At 51.6% G+C, this 17,040-nt stretch overlaps 1 protein-coding gene across 1 annotated transcript in view; it reads right to left on the bottom strand.

The window, feature by feature from the left end:
• LOC132434760 (uncharacterized) overlaps nt 1-17,040 on the bottom strand; it is a 105,608-nt gene that overhangs the window by 61,208 nt on the left and 27,360 nt on the right. Inside the window, exon 3 of the mRNA XM_060026343.1 lies at nt 7,959-8,049. Within this exon, the coding sequence (XP_059882326.1) occupies nt 7,959-8,049 (91 nt within the window). The remainder of the gene's footprint in view (nt 1-7,958; nt 8,050-17,040) is intronic.

Genomic DNA, 17,040 nt, shown 5'->3' with positions numbered 1-17,040 from the left:
CAGACCCACAGTGTTCCTCCCAGCTGAACACAAACCACCCAGCCCTGCACCAGGACACACGGACATGGACTCCGCAGCCACAGGAGCCAAACCTGAAAGCACCTGAAGACCATCACAAGCGGATGCAGAAGTGAGCCATGCACGCTCCTAGGAAGGAATATTCCACAGCAATGGAGTACATTGTGTTTAAAGTTAGTAAAACTATAAAAATTATTTTTTAAACAAACTATATGCACAAGATGAAAGAATCTCATGGACACAGTGCTGAGCCACCAAAAGCAACAAAGCAGCCCACACGGTCGACCCACGTGCAGAGTCTGGACCTGGGCGAAGCTGGGCTGCGTTATTTAGGGATGCGTGCTTGGGCATAAACTATGAGGACAAGATCACTGTCACAAAATCGGGAGAACAGCTACCTCACGGAGGGGAGGACGCTCTGAGGAGGGAGGGGCACTCCTGGGTGTCCACTCGTCACGTTCTGTTTCCTGATCTTTATGATTCTTTTTTTTTTTTTTTTTTTTTTTTTTTGCGGTACGTGGGCCTCTCACTGTTGCGGCCTCTCCCGTTGCGGAGCACAGGCTCCGGACGCGCAGGCTCAGCGGCCATGGCTCACGGGCCCAGCCGCTCCGCGGCATGTGGGATCCTCCCGGACCGGGGCACGAACCCGTGTCCCCTGCATCGGCAGGCGGACTCTCAACCACTGCGCCACCAGGGAAGCCCCGGTGTTGTCAGTGTTTATAGGAGTGGGAAATTTCATAGGCTTCTAAATGGGAGGAGTATTCCAGCTGTTCTGGGAAAGGGGTGGGGGTTTCCAGGAATTGGGCCACTGCCCACTTTTTGGCCTTTATGGTAGGTCTCAGAACTGTCATGGCACCCGTGGTTTGGTCATTTAGTGTGCTGATGTATTACAATGAGCGTATACTGAGGCTCAAGGTCTAGTGAAGGTCGTCTGCCATCTTGACCTATTTGGTTCTTATCAGTTTATGTCGTGTCCTTGGGCTACGTCATTCTTTTAAAAGCTGTGCCCTGCTCCCTTCCCTCCTGTTTCACTTTCAGTTTTCAATTAATGCTAACAAGTTCATCAAACCACGGAACTGTGTCCACTTTTGCCTTCTTTCTATGCTTTGGAGATTTTTTTAAAAAACAAATAAACATGATTACTGATTTAAAACTTAAGTCTGTCGAGTCATTGAGTTTGTACATCACGTGTTCATACATTCAGTGCACATGTGTTGAGGGTCTGGAATGTCCCAGCCACCGTTCCAGTGAAGGGGACCCGGACAACAGGGCCCAGGCCCGCTCAGGAGGGGCTTGTGGCCTTACCGGTGGGGAGAGATGTTCACCAGATTTATTGACAATGTGCTACGTGACATCACAGAGGAAACCTGCAAGGTGTCCTGGGGGCACAGAGGGAGAGGTAGGACCTACACACCAGTTTTCCCGGGAGATAAGCTTACATCCGCTGTGCTGTGGGAATTATTCAAAGCAGCCCCTCTCATTGGACTGGGTGATCAATGACACAGTCACCCAAGGAGGGGGCACAGGGCAGCCTGGGTCAGGGGCCAGGTCACGGAAGGCTTCCAAAGACAGGGACGTTTCAGCTGAGTCTTGATGAACAAACCCATCTGTGCTAGGCTGCTCAGACTGCCATACAAAATACGCAGACTGAATGACTTAGACGACAGAAATTTATTTTCTCACAGCCCTAGAGGTTAGAAACCCAAGATCCAGGTGAGGACAGGTTGCTTTCTCCTGAGGCCTCTCTCATTGGCTTGCAGGTAGCCACCTTCTGGCTGTGTCCTCACGTGGTCACCCCTCTGTGTGTGTCTCTGCCCTAATCCCCTCTCCTTACAAGGACACCAGTCAGATGGGATTAGGACCCGTCCTAATGGCTTAATCTGAACTAACCAAAGGCCCCATCTCCAAACACAGTCACATTCTGAGGTGCTGAGGGTTACGACTACAACACACGAATTTGCCAGGACACGATTCAGCCCATTCCAAGGTCTTAGCCAGAAACTAAGTTGGGGGGTGGTGCAGGCAGAGGAAACAGTTTCTGCTAAAGATGACCTTTAACAAATGTGTCTGAGTTTATTTCTGGAGTGTTTGGGGCTGACTCGGTTCCCGCCGAGCCTGCCCAGGGTGGGTGAGAGTGGGGGACCAGTACCCTGAGCACCCAGAAGAGACCCTGTGCTCCTGGTCCTGCCTGAGGGGGAGGGAGCTCAGAGCTGGTCTGGGAGCCCCGACCATAGAGCTCCTGCGTGTCACCATCACAGGTCAACCAGCCAAGGCTGGTCTAGTTCCAGATCAAGAGTCAGGTCCAGGTGCCTTGGCTCACCCCAGGCTCCCTAACTGGTCAGGAACACAAGCCCAAGGTCGCTTTGTAACCCCTCCAGGACCTGCCCACTGAGCTCTGCTGTCCAAACTAGGACACATAACAGGCACTGGAACACACAGACAGGACATGGCCCCCATCCCAGGAACCTCAATAAAAATGAAAGAATCTACCAAGGAACTCAACCCTGGGGGAGCAAATTTCTGGGGGCTGGGACTCCATGTCTCAGAAAAGTTTACTTTTCTCCTTAGAAATTTTTGGTTCTGTTTTGTTTGGTTTTCAAATACAGACTTACCTAAAATTATAGTCCTGTCCTTTCTGAGAGGTGAATTTCACTGAACTGCATTTTTCCTCCTCACTTGGTAAGGAAGGAAGAAGCTGGTGGGTGGTCCGGACAAGCCCACGCCCCTCGGCCGGCACACCTGCTCCTTTTATGGCTGCACACAACTGAGCTTATTTCCACCATGATGAAATCGTGTTAAGTCCCCCAGGGAAACAGAGCCGTGAGTCAGGCCTTGCCTGCAAACACGTCCATTGTGGAAAGAAATGAATGCCCCCTGCAGGTTTCCAAAAGGTAAACCAAGACACCGCAACAGGTGTGCAGGGGGGTAGGCAGCTGGGCACCGGGACTGGTTCTTTCTCTGAGGACAGCACAGGTGTGTAACAGTATCAGCCACAGTGCATACTCCCACAACCATTGCCAAAACCTGCAACCCAGAACGTGTCTGCAAAGCACTCGCCTTTTTAGCGTTACTCCAAGGCTGAATAAATTCCAGTGAGCGATGATTTGGGTGCAGAAGAGTTTCTGTGCCACTCTTGCTGTTGACATCCCTATCCCTGGCGAACCATTTTCCAGCAGCAGCCAGCATGCTCTCTGCCCCCTGACTGTGAACAGGGGATGCAAGCGCCCCAAAGGGGCCGTTTTGATTTAGAACAAAAGCCAAATTCCCCTCCAGGCCCAAAGCGGCGTGACCTGACTCCACCCACCTTTCTGACCTTGCCTCACTGGGAGGCTCGGGCTCCTATTGGTTCCAGGAGCTGGTCCAGCCCTGGGTCTGAGGACCTGTAGCCCTTTCTGCCCGGAATCCCGCTGCCAAGGCTTTAAGCCAGCCTGGCTCCTTCTGGTCCAATCCACTCCCTTGGGGAGCGTGTCCATGACTGTCGGTTCCTCAGCCAGTGTCCCACGGCATCCATCGCCAACTCTCCTTATTCTCATCATAGCACAGCACCTGCTCTAACCTCGTTGGCTATTCTGTTATTATCTGTACTAGATGGGAAGATTCATCCCACAACACCACCCCTTTGGCAGAGCCTAGCACAGGGCAGGTGCCCAGTAACTCTGTTTTGGACCATGGATGGATGCATGCACGGATGGACTCATGGACGGATAAATAAGGACCATCTATCTACCTATAGAGTTCAGACAAAAATCTCCACAGTGATCTAGTGCTCAACTATCTAAGTGCCTCTACACTGTATTTCACTCCACTGGACTCACAAACCCACCCACCATTTTCAACTGTGGTCCAGACGTGAATAGTAGTCCAGCCTTCTTTGGTCACTTCCCTCTAGGGAATCCACCATCCTTCCCATTGGCTGGTCCAGTTAGAAATCCTAAGGCATTTGAACATGGGTAGCAGAAGCAATACAACTATTAAAAGTTTTATCTGTGATTCACAATTAAACACACATTCAGAGAACCATGATTTAAGTTCTGGGTGTGCGCCTAAGAGGTGATGAATATTAAATTCCAAAGTGGTTGCCGGGGCCAGGAAATAGGCAGCCACAGGCCGGGTTCCGGGAACCGAAGACCAAGCTCCGGGAAGACGGAGGGGAGGCAACTACCGGGGCTCTCACTGGCCTCTTCCTTCACCTCCTGCTTCCATCTGAGCCCTGAGGTGCAGCCCCATCCAGACCCACCTTAAGCAGGTCCTATTTCAAGGGAACTAAGGGGCAGGACCAGAGCAGGAGCCGCTCCTCCTACGGGTACAGGTCTGGGGCTTCAGGACTCGAGAAGCCCCTGGAGGAAGAGCCTGCAGAAGGGCGTTGTCAGGGCCAACACACAGGAGCAGAGGTGAAGGTCGGTGAGCCCCCCCGCTGGGGTCCCGGTGAGTACCGGGTCCTTCCCCTGGAGGAGAACAGAGCCGGAGGCGAGGAGGGGAGAGCGCCTGCCGCTCGCTTCTGCTCATACGGGAAAAACATTTTTCTCCAAGATATGAGGGAGGAAAATTACTTTTCTGCCCCTCATCCCAAACTTTCCTGGAGACACTGTCCCTGGTGCCAGGGTGGCCTTCCAGCACGAAGGGCACCCCCTTCCTGGGGGGTTCACTTGGGGTCCGTCCCTCCCTGCAGGGGGTCCTGGCCAGCCACCTCCACAGAATAAGGCCCTCACAAAGCGTGTCCTCCAGGGAACATGGCGGGGCCTCCACGGCAGGACCCAGACCACCCAGGAAGCCGGACCCAGGCTCTCTGCCCAGGGTGTCACCCCGAAGCGGGGTCCCTGCTTTTGCTGGAAGTCGTTTTGGAAAGAGCAGACAGGAAAACTGACGGCAGATCAGGGCCCAGGCGGACAGCCTGCAGAGCTGGGGCGGCCAAAGGACTTCTCAGCCTTCCTTTTGGCTGCAGGAAAGATTCCTTCCCCTCACTTGTCACCCCAAGACGGGCTCAGGCTGAGCAGCTACAGAAACGGAGGGTCCAGCAGAGCCATTTGTGGGGGGCGGGCAGGACGAAGGGCAGGAGGCGGGTCCCAGGACCCCCGAGCCTCCGCCGGGAGAGAGGGACCTCCCGAGGCCTCAGCAGAGGAAGCTGACGTGGTGGTTTAACACCAGTGGCAGCTAGGCCTCAGCTCCCACCCACCCGTCACTTCCTTGGTGTCTTTGTCAATCATCCCTTTTCTCATTTCTTTAAATTCTTCCCTTAGAAACGAGGGACCCCGCCCAGGTGGAGGACAGTGACTACATGCGACCACAAGCACGTAGACCCCAGACTGGTTGGAATCAGATGGCTGGTGGTTAAGATTCCCAAAACATCAACCTGTTACCTCACCACCAACCAATCAGAAGAAAGTCCATGAGCTGCAAATGTTGCAGTCCTCACCCCAAATGTTGCCTTTAAAAGCCCTTCCCTGAAAATCATCGGGGAGTTTGGGTCTTTTAAGGATGAGCTGCCGTGTTCTCCTTATTTGGTGCCCTGCAATAAATGCTGTACTTTCCTTCACCACAACCTGGTGTCAGCAGATTGGCTTTGCTGTGCAGCAGGGGTGTGGACCCAAGTTCAGTTCGGTAACATAACCCTTAACTGAAAAGCGTCCCTGTGCTTATCTTCAGGACTGAGTGAAGGGAGGGTGCTGGTGACCCGACGTCCTGGACCAGCTCTGAAGCCACAGCACAGGGTTGAGCCTGGCCCTGCCAGTTACCATATGTGCAGCCTGTGCTAATTTGCCTCACTCTCTGGCCTCAGTCTCCTCATCTGGAAAATGGGGTCAATGATCATACCTATTGTGATGTTGTGATTTATAATAAGGAATATATATACGTATATATACTTGATCTTCATCCTCTTCCTGGCACAGAGCTCCTAAAAACCTCAGAATTTCCTACAGCAAAGGTGCCTTTTGTTATGTTAACGAGGTGACTTTTGGAAAGCCCTAAGTCACCTAAGGGTAATTAGAGGGTTGGAACTTTCAGCCCCACCCCTGACCTCTGGGGAGGGGAAGAGCTGGCTGGAGACTCAGTTCAATCACCAAAGGCCAATGATTTAATCAATCAACCTGTGTGATGAAGCCTCTGTGAAAGCCCAAAGGGACAGGGTTCGGAGAGCTAACGGGTTGGTGAACACAGGAAGGTTGGGGAGCATGGCACCCGGATCGGGCAGGGGAGCTCCACGCCCCTCACCAGGCCTTGCCCCGTGCCCCTTCTCCGCCTGGCTCTTCCTGCGCTGCATGCTTCTGTAATAAGCTGCTGATTTAGCAGGTCAACTCTCCGTGAGCCCCTCTAGCAGAATAACCCACCCCGAGGCGGGAGTGATGGGAACCTCCAGTGTGTAGCCGCTGGTACAGCAGCACAGGTGACAACCTGGACAGGTGATTAGAGTCTCAGCGGGGGGTGGGGGCAGTCCTGTAGGACTGAGCCCTTAACCCGTGGGGTCTGACGCCATCTCCTGACAGGCAGACGCTGTGAGAACTGAGCTGTATCGCAGAACACCCAGCTGGCGTTGAAGAACTGCTTGGTGGTGGTCGGAAAAAACACACGTGGGAATTGGTGTCAGAACCATACTTCCTCCCCTAAAACTTAGGGAACAAACGAGCTGAAGCATGTATGTTCTGCTACAATAGGATCAGCAGTAAGGGGAGTCGTATTCGCAACACCAACGTGGGGTTAATTTGGGCAAAGTCGGGTTTAAGGAAGAAATGAAGCAGGTCGAGTCGTTGGATCTAATGACAAAGAGAAAAAGGAGGCCTGAGCAGTGGCCCTACAGTCAGAAAACTCAGGACCAGCCTGAGGAAACGACATTATTCTATTTACGGAACAAAGAAGAAAAGTCAAGAAGCTTGTGCAAACCGGGAAGAACGTTAAAGTGCTTCCTGACCTAGGCGGCTCCTCGGATCTGCTGGAAGCCCTGTGCGCTACAGCTCCCCGGGGGACATGCGCTCATTTGCAGTCTCAATGACAGGAGGATTTTCTCTGCTTCGCCCCCGGTTCAGCCACCCCTGCAGACCATAGCTGTGGCCTAGACAACACGGGTTCCTGCTGTGACTTCACAGGATGACCACAGCCCTGCTGGCCTGAGATGCGGAGTCGGCCCTTGGAAGCCGCTGTGAACAGCGGGTGGGTGGATCCCAAAGTCTCCTCTTCAGGAGGGGAAGGCGGCCAGGCCGATCCTGCCCTGAAGCCCCAGCCCCACCCAGGGAGCCCTCGCGCACCAGCTCTTAGGCCCACGCTTCCTTTCTTCTTTCAATGTGCATGGGTTCCCCATACGAGCCCGTAAAAGGGTGAGGGAAAGAGAAAGGCAAGCCCGCATCAAATGCTCTATCCCTGCTACGAGGAAGTGGACCCTGCATACACGTCAGCAAAGCGACGGGAACATGCACAAGCTCTGCCCTGCAGGCAGTGGAAGCTGGACCAGGACTCCTGGACCCTGGGGGCTGGGCGAGCTGACTGAACCACAGTGTCCTGCGGAAATCCAGGAAGAAAACCCTTCCTGTCCGAGAGGTCCTTGCAGGCAAGACCTATGCAACCGGCTCTACAGGCTCTTTGGGTCTCAAATTGCCTTTATTCCCCTTTGTTCTCAGAGATGATCTGCTTCTTGTGTTATGAGATTCATGTAAGGTTCTTACCTCCAAGTGGCCACCAACCACATAAAACAGTTTTTTCTCCGACTGGTGCTCTGCTTGGCTCAAAAACCACTGGTTATTCCTTCAATTCCCTGAAGAGGTTCTGTCAGTCTTTGGCGCAGACAAATACTGCCTCTACTTGGATTATAAAACACCTACCCCTAGATGACGCCGCTGCTTTATTTTCTCCAATTTCAAAAATTCAGAAGCAAAGACCATCTGTGTCTATGGTTTATATTATTCATAGCATTCACCCTTCTCAGAAGCTAAAATAAAGATGCAAGGACATACCCAGAAGGTAAGAGACCATTCCAGGTGGGGTTAGTCAAATATCTTTCTGATGAGGGGGGCGTCCAGCGCAGAATCGAGGATGAGGAAGAGTCTGTAGGAAAGAGAAAGAGATGGGCACGGGGAAGGTCAGAGCAGGAGGTGGCCAGGGAAACTGGACAATGGACGATGCCGCCAAGACGAGGTTCACAAGCAGGGAACCGTATCCAAGGGAATGGAAGTCGGAACGGCCTTCGCCCTGGGCCCAGGGTGGTGGTGAGGCCTTGACCCAGACGGAGGGCAGGTGGTGGAAACATTCTGCATCTTGATCTGGGGCCTGTCACAGGGCGTATGCACGAGTGAAAACCCATCAACACGTAAACTGAAGCTCTGCACATTTTACTGTTAATTATGCCTTGATTTTTAAAAGTCTATCTGTTGGGGATACTATAAAACCCTTAGAGGAAAATATAGGCGGAACACTCTTTGACATAAATCACAGCAAGATCTTTTTCGATCCACTGCCTAGGGTAATGAAAATAAAAACAAAAATAAACAAATGGGACCTAATCAAACTGAAAAGCTTTTGCACAGCAAAGGAAACCATAAACAAAACGAAAAGACAACCCACAGAATGGGAGAAAATATTTGCAAATGAAGCAACTGAGCAGTGATTACTCTCCAAACTATACAAACAGCTCATGCAGCTCAATATCAAAAAAACCCCGAACAACCCAATCAAAAAATGGGCGGAAGACCTAAATAGACGTTTCACCAAGGAAGACATACAGATGGCCAAAAAGCACATGAAAAGGTGCTCAATGTCACTAATTATTAGAGAAATACAAATTGAAACTACAATGAGGTGTCACCTTACACTGGTCAGAATGGCCATCATCAAAAAATTTACAAATAATAAATGCTGGAGAGGGCGTGGAGAAAAGGGAACCCTCCTGCACTGTTGGTAGGAATGTAAATTGGTACAGCCACTATGGAGAGCAGCATGGAGGTTCCTTAAAAAACTAAAAACGGTGTTACCTTATGATCCTGCGATCCCACTCCTGGGCATATATCCGGAGAAAACCATAATTTGAAATGATGCATGCACCCTGATGTTCATTGCAGCACTATTTACAATAGCCAGGACATGGAAGCAACCAAAATGTCCATCAACAGAGTAATGAATAAAGAAGATGTGGCACATATATGCCATGGAATATTACTCAGCCATAAAAGGAACAAAATAATGCCATTTGCAGAGACGTGGATGGACCTAGAGATTGTCATACCGAGTGAAGTAAGTCAGACAGAGAAAGACAAATACCGTAAAATATTGGTTATACGTGGAATCTAGAAAAACGATACAGATGAACTTATTTGCAAAGCAGAAATAGAGTCACAGACGTAGAGAACAAACGTACAGATACCAAGGGGCAAAGGAGGGGAATGGGATGAATTGGGAGATTGGGATTGACACATATACACTCTTGATACTATGTATAAAATAGATAGCTAATGAGAACCTACTGTAGAGCACAGGGAACTCTACTCAATGATCTGTGGTGACCTAAATGGGAAGGAAATCCAAAAAAGAGGGGATATATGTATACATAGAGCTCAGTCACTCTACTGCACAGCAGAAACTAACACAACATTGTAAAGCAACTATACTCCAATAAAAATTAATTTTTAAAAAGTCTATCTGGTGATGGTTCTCAGATACGACAGTCTATCCTCACACTCATAGACAAGACCAGAGCCTTGAGAATTCATTCAGCCTCCGAAGCTGGGGTGGAATTCCCATGTCCCAGCTGGTGACATGACACTTGTCTCCTCTCAGCCTGGGAGGGTTTTTCTCCAAATCCCGAGGACACAGGATCGCTGGCTCCAGGTGAGGACAGAGGGGAGGGCAATGCCTGGACACCTGTTCCAGACATTCCTTCAGCGACATCACCCGACTCCCCACCTTGGAGGGCGTCCGCGGGTCCAGGAAATGACTCCAGGACGGACTCGGGCAGCCCCTCGCCGAGCGGCTCTTCCTCCCTCTGGGCAGCGTCAAGGTGGGGCCCCGCCGGAGCCCCGCCGTAAGGAAGGTCTGATCCGGCACAGGCTTAAGGATTTCGCTCCAGCGTCACTCAGGAGGTACAGAGCCATGCCAATCACCTCTCCTTGTTTGCCTGGACACACAAGCCTGTAGGTGAGCGGAGTCCGTGCCCAAGGCACTGAGGGTAAAATCCCATGTGGATCCTGCCTTCGCTCACTTGTCACTTTGCACTGCTGGTGCCCAAACCAAGACGGAGGAAATGGAGATGGATGTGGTGGGAACGACAGGGGAGTCAGAAGGGCCCCTGCTTCCCCAGGTAGATGGGGTCACTCTACAGAAGGGCACATGCAGGATCTGGGGTAAGATCTGGGCCTCCCAAGCCAGGCCCGATGACCTGGTCATTGCTTCCTACCCCAAAGCAGGTATGTGGTAGACGAGAGAGCAGGAGTCGCCACGTGTCAGCTCTGAGTGGGCAATGCAGAGGCCAGCGGGGGCCCTGTCTGTAAATCAGACAGGCGGGCAAAGGATCTGACACTTGTCTACAAAACTGTAAGGTTTTTTTCAAGAGCTAGGTCGCTGTTTTATTAAAAATATGTAACTATTTAAAGTAGATTTTTCAGGTCAAAAAATTCATGCTAATCATTTTTTTCTCTCATTCAACAAAACTCTATCAGGAGGCTCTAAACCCCAGGGATGAGCCCCGTGCAGAGCAGCAAAGTGCTCCTGGCCTCTGTCCTGCTGGCGCTTAGGGTCTAGGCTGGAGCAGGACGTCAGGCCACTGGACAGATTACAACATGTAATCTGGATTACAACATGTGATTACAACATGTGATTAGGGCCCTGGAGGAAACTCGGGTGGGGGGGGCCGGGGGGTGACGAGAGGCCACCGGTCGGGCCTAATTTAGACGGAGGGAAGGACGTGAAGGATCTCGGAGCCGCTGTGATCATTTCCTTTGCTCCAGCCACCGTAACCAGGCAGCACAACCCAGGGGCGTGGCAGGAGTGTACCCTCAAGGTCTTGGAGGCTGCAGGTGGGAAATCAAGGCTTGTCGGGTCTGGTTTCTCCCGGGGGCTGCGGAAGCTCTGCCCAGGCCCCATCCTGGGCTTGAGGACAGACAGCCGTCTTCACGTTCACACGCGTCGTTCTCCCCGTGCACCCGTCTGTCTCCAAATCTCCCCTATTCATGAGGACCCCAGTCACACTGGATCAGGGTCCACCCTAATGACCTCGTTTGAATGTCATTGCTTCTGTGGCCAAGTAAGGCCACTCAAGGCCCAGGCCCCCACCTGCCGCTGACCTAAGGCAGCCTGTCGTCACCCTAAGTCCTCGTCCTCGATCCCAAACCACGTCGCAGGCCGGGTCCCCAGGAGGCAGGCTGAGTTGGGTGTGAGTGCGTGGCCTGTTTAAGGGTCAGTGCTCTGTGGGGAAGCGGAGGGAGGCAGGACGGGGGCTTCCACTTGGTGCTGGCAAGTCCCCCTCCAGCCCGTGGGCTGGGCGCTCCAGAGTTGGGGTGGTCCCTCCAAGCTGACGCCACCCCAGGGTGGGTGAGAGGCCTGGGTGTCAGGTGCAAGCTGCCACAGGAAAGGGGCACGGCCTGGGTCCCAGAGAGGGATGAACGGCTCAGGGCTGTCGGCCAGCAGCGCCCTCAGCAGCTGGGAAAGCAAACTCTTCGGTTTAGAAGGGAGTCCAGGCCACACACCCGCCGCAGACTTACGAACCTCCATGGACGGCTGTGGGGCATCACTCCAGCCACTGACCGTTCACGTCAACAACCCATGTCTGGGAAGGTGCCGGCCAGCAGGCAGAGTCCATGGAAGGGTAGAGACCAGATTGCCCTGCAGTTAGGCGGTGCGGTTGACTTTGGAACCTGGGTCGGTGGGAATCGGCCGTCCTGGGCTGGAGGGGAGTTACTGGTGAGTGTGAGTCACGGTGTGAGGCCCCTGGGGTGCAGGGCAAGGCTGGAGGTTGAGGCCAGGGGCTCTGGCAGAAACCCGTGCATGGCCCAGACCGACCACCAAGGGATGCTGGGTTTCTGGAGTCGCTCACGGCGTCCACGGCAGCAAAGCCAAGTCCGAGGCGGAGTCTGCAGGCAGAGGGCACCCACGAGGTCCTCGAGAGGCCGGCCCCCCTCAGAGTCCAGGAAAGGAAGCAGAGCCGGCCCATAGCGAGAAGGCCGCCCCTGCTGCTCCCAGAGCACCCTGCATCGGGCAGAACCAGACAACACAGACTTGGGACCGTAAACTGATGCATAGGCAACGGAAGGGCCAAGGATGAAGCGAGTTCTGATTCCAGGACAGAAGGAAAAATGGGAACCAATCAGGAGCTCAGCAGGCACAGTGCCAGAGCCCAGGGCCCAGGGAGCGCGGCCTAGGTGCGGGGAAAGGAGCCGGGGCCACGGGAAACCAGCTGCGGCAGCTTCCTCCTCATCTTACCTGAGCAAGACGGTCTCACCGGACCAGCCCCGGCCCTGCAGGAACACCGGCACCTACACAGTTAACAATTATGACCCTCGACATTCATTTAGTGCCCACTGCAGGCTGGCAGTGGGCACTAAACCACACGAGCATAACTCACGCTCGGTGGGTTTACATAATTTATCCAGAACCGCCCAATTCGTAGGACCCAGAGAGAAGACTGGGGTCCATCAGATTCAATGGCCCCACACACGTGCAAACCAGGCTCCTCCCCGAGAAAAAGACCAGGACAGCCAAGTGTCCGGAAGCCAAACAGGGAGAGAATTCCTGGGAGGTCAAGGGTGTGCAGGCTGAGAGGGGCCCCAGGGAGAACGGGTATCACCCCCAAATGTAGCAAAGGTTATTTTTCCACTTAAAACCAATTCAACTTCCATGTAGAAGTCACTGTTAACGTCACCCTATCTTTCTTGACCTCTTAAAGAGGAATTCATTCAATGTCAATTTTTTCCTTTTTTTTGTGGATTACCAATTACCAATTCCAATTCTTACTTTTCCTTCCTTTTCACATCATTGGCATTGGATCAATGTCATGGTTCTAAATAAAAGTAACCAGAGGGGAGAAACAAGATTTATAAGCAACCAGAGTGTAATAGTAAAAGTGAGTGTTTGGCAATCGTTGTGATTTTCCTCCAAAGGAAATATTTTTTAAATTAACCCCTATTGTTACATACACTAATTATTTGTATTATCATTTTCTAGAAATACCAATGCATATTCAAATTCTTAAAAGTACATCATTGGAGTATAAAAATTAATTGCTTCCCTTAATGAAACTTTCTGGTGAGGAAAAGATAATCTTAATAGCTGATTTCAATTCAACGTAGTGAGTAGCATAAGTGAGGTACTGATAGACAAATGAATTCTTTTTCTAGCATAAGATGCTTCTAAATTGTAAGCTGCAGAAAATCAGCAACCTGTTCCTCAGTTCTGCTCTCCACTCTTTCTCAGGAACGACCTGGACGCAGAAGGTTGTAGATCTGATACAGAACGGTGGAGACCTTGAGCAGAGCGGATTGGTCCCCATCCACCTGCGACAGCCTTTCCTGGAATGGATACGGATACCGGACTGCTCTGGTAAGTCTCCAGTTTACGAAATCGTAATCTTCACGTAAAGATGGGCAATTTGGGAGGGGAGAGTCTGAAAGTCTACCACACCCCGAAAAAAAAAACTCTCTTTGGTCCCCAACTCTAAATGCTGGATACAAGTTACCTTTACTTGTGCAAATCTAGGTAGACAGACCCCTTCACTTAAAAACTTATTTAGCTCTAATGCTAAACAATAGAGGGGCACCACCTCGCTATTAAATAAAGTGTCACCGAGTTACAAACACCAGGGAAAGGGATCTCTCCCCAGCCGTCCCCCAGCAGGGGGACTTCATACGCCAATGTCACAGGGGCCTGGCACCAAGGACCCCAGATACAAGGTCAGCATTCCTGAGGCACTTTCCGTGGGGAAATAGACAATGCGCGGTGGAGTCCTGGCTTGCCACGGGCCAGGGTTACTCCAAACACTTTCCTGCATGAGCACTGTTTGTCCTCACAGTACACTGAGGAGCTGCTACTTGACACCCACGTTACACACACAGAAACTCAGGCCCAGGAGGCTATGATCTGCTCGAGGGCCACAGCTGATAGGACTGAGCCAGGATCTGCGCTCGGGAATTCTGTTTCTGAAGCCCATGCTCTTAACCACTAACCCGTAGTGTGTGTGTGCACACACATGTGCATGTGTGTGTGTGTGGTGTGTGCGTGTGGTGTGTTGTGTGTGCATGTGTTGTGTATTGTGTGTGTGCTTGTGTGTGTTGTGCGTGTGATGTGTATTGTGTGTGCATGTGTGTTGTGTGTGTTGTGTGTGCATGTGTTGTGTATGTTGTGTGCGTGTGTGTGCATGTGTGATGTGTGTGTGTTGTGTGTGCGCGTGTGCGCATGTGTGTTATGTGTGCATGCGTTGTGTGTTGGGTGAGTGTGCTGTGTCTGTGTGTCCTGCAGGAACCATCCCAGGCACACGCGTGCACCTGAGGTACAGGGTGGAGTTACACAGACTGAGGGGCCCAGCACCGTCATCTCTAACAACAATGTTCCCACAGGAATCCATTCTAACCCAACGTGAAAACTGCGGACTTGGGAACTCACATTTGGAAAATGAATTAACAAGCTAATTGTCCTGTCTTGTCTTTTTTTTCCTTTCTTTCCTGTTTTTTTTTGACCCAGCCTAACATGTGCCATGTTTTCTAAACTGCTCAGTGTCACCCCAGAGTGCTTGGGGCAAAGTGGCCAAAATGAGCGTTAAAAATAACTGGGGACAGATTTTGAGAGTGTTCAAGGCTACGCTACGTAATTCAGGTTTGACCTTAGAGGCCTCCAGTGGACACGTCTGTGGAGTCCTCAGGCCTCTTCAACAATTTCCCTGTCATTTTCTTTGAGCAGTGATTTGAAGACATAACGCAGGTCCGCCCTGGGTCTTCTGAACCTACGGTGTGGTCGAGGTGTCCTCACCCATTTGCACGCGGTGGTTTGGTGCTGGCTGGCTCTGCTGTAGGTACTGAAGGTTGATGGGATGAGAAAAGGAGCGGGCGGGCGGGGGTGGGTCAGTGGTGAGTGAGACCCTGAGGGAAAGTCCTGCCTCAGAGATTCTAATGTGCAGCGAACCACGGGTGCAGAGCGCCAGTGGAGACCAAGGAGGAATGGTTTTCATCATCCAAGGGAGGAAGAAGGGCTGAATGTGACCTAAAACCCAGGAGCCATACGTGAAGAAAACTGACAGAATCAATTCACAAAAAATAAAACTTTTTAAAAAATTAACAAATATGCTGGAACAATTTTTCAGGAATCGACCAGGCAAATGCAATGCCTTCCCCAAGGACTCTGAAAAGTCACCTTCCTGCGCAACTGCTGCTGCCATCCTTCTGGGAGAAAACCTGCAAGGTGAGGTGGGAGCAGAAAACACTCAGGGCCGGTTTCCCTTAAGAACGTATCATCCCCACACCTGTCCGCCCAAAGCACCGGGTCAGGTGGATGAGAGCGGGTGGGGTGCACTCCCACACCAGGGGCTTGGGGGCATGGCACGGGGCTCCGTCCTGAGCGCCCCCAGCCCCTCGGCGACGCCACAGGGGGACGTTCAGACATCACTGTAGCTCAGAGACATCACACAGGCTGCCCAATGAGAACCACCTGGCAGGGGGCCGAGATGGGCTGCAAACCCAGGTCTTCCTGACCCAACAGCCCGTGATGGTCCCACCAACCCACACCACCTGCCTCAGGCCTCCCGCACCCGCAGAATTCTAGGCGTCTACATGGCTGGCCTGCTCGTGGCCATAGGTGGTGAGTATCTGAGGGAGCAGAGGTGGCGCTGAAGGAGGCGTACCTGCTCCCGTCTGTCCCTTGATAGTAGACAAATTTTCTGACCCATAAGTGGCTTTCTACCCTTCAGGCTCAGTGAGTCACTACCTACAGTGTTTTCTGAAGTGAGTTCTTCGCAGCCTTATTCAGGGAGATCCCATGTCTCGTGCTCAGAGAAGGGTGGGAATCCACGCTCTGTACCTGCCCTTTTGAAGCACGTGAGCGTAAATAAGTTTCTGAGAAGGAACTTGTTTAATTCTGCTTGACTCAGTGCTTCAAACATGTACTTGACCCAAACTCTTTCTCAAGTGAAGCCTCTAATCTCCAGGAAGCTCACGTTCTTCCCAGCACATTCTGGAGGACAGTACGAAGGTCATTGGCCTTGTGGGTTGGAAGGGTGGTCCCTGAGTTAAATCACTTCTCCGAGAATGACCGCGGGGGCACAGTGGGTCTCACAGCCCGGCCAGAGCCAGGACCTTCAGCCACCTGCCCAGAGCCCACCTGATGCTACCACACTGCCAGCCCCTTAAAGGAGACAAACTTCGTGAAGTTGTCATTATTTTAGAGAAATGAAACAAAAAAAAAATCCTAGTACATTTTGTTTGATAAGATAAGCAAAAACTTAAGGCTCAAAGGAAAAATTTTCTCTCTAATTTGCCCAATAATGAACCTGATTTCTTTTTTTTCTATTGGAAAAAAGGTATTGTCTATTTGTCCAGAGACACATATATTTATAGGCACAGCAGTACTATACATGCTAGAGGGTTTTTTTAGGTTTGGGAATTTTTTCCCCCAGCTTCATTTAGGGATGATTGACAAGTAAAACGTCAATATAAGGTACACAACGTGATGTTTTTTGGGGGTTTTTGGGGTTTTTTTTTGTTTGTTTTTTTCGCTACGCGGGCCTCTCACTGTTGTGGCCTCTCCCGTTGCGGAGCACAGGCTCCGGACGCGCAGGCTCAGCGGCCATGGCTCACGGGCGCAGCCGCTTCGCGGCATGTGGGATCTTCCCGGAACGGGGCACGAACCCGTGTGCCCTGCATCGGCAGGCGGACTCTCAACCACTGCGCCACCAGGGAAGCCCCAACGTGATGTTTTGACTGAGAAATGAGCACCACAATCAAGCTAATAATACAACACATCCATCACATAGTTACTCTTTTTGGTGGGGGAGTGAAAACACAATTGAATTCTACTCTCTTAGCAAATTTCAGGTATCGATATATAATAAATTCTCAGTTATAATCA

Source organism: Delphinus delphis, chromosome 12, assembly GCF_949987515.2.
Source record: "Delphinus delphis chromosome 12, mDelDel1.2, whole genome shotgun sequence".
In the NCBI taxonomy this organism is placed as follows: domain Eukaryota; kingdom Metazoa; phylum Chordata; class Mammalia; order Artiodactyla; family Delphinidae; genus Delphinus; species Delphinus delphis.
This window is presented reverse-complemented; position numbering and strand designations above follow the sequence as displayed.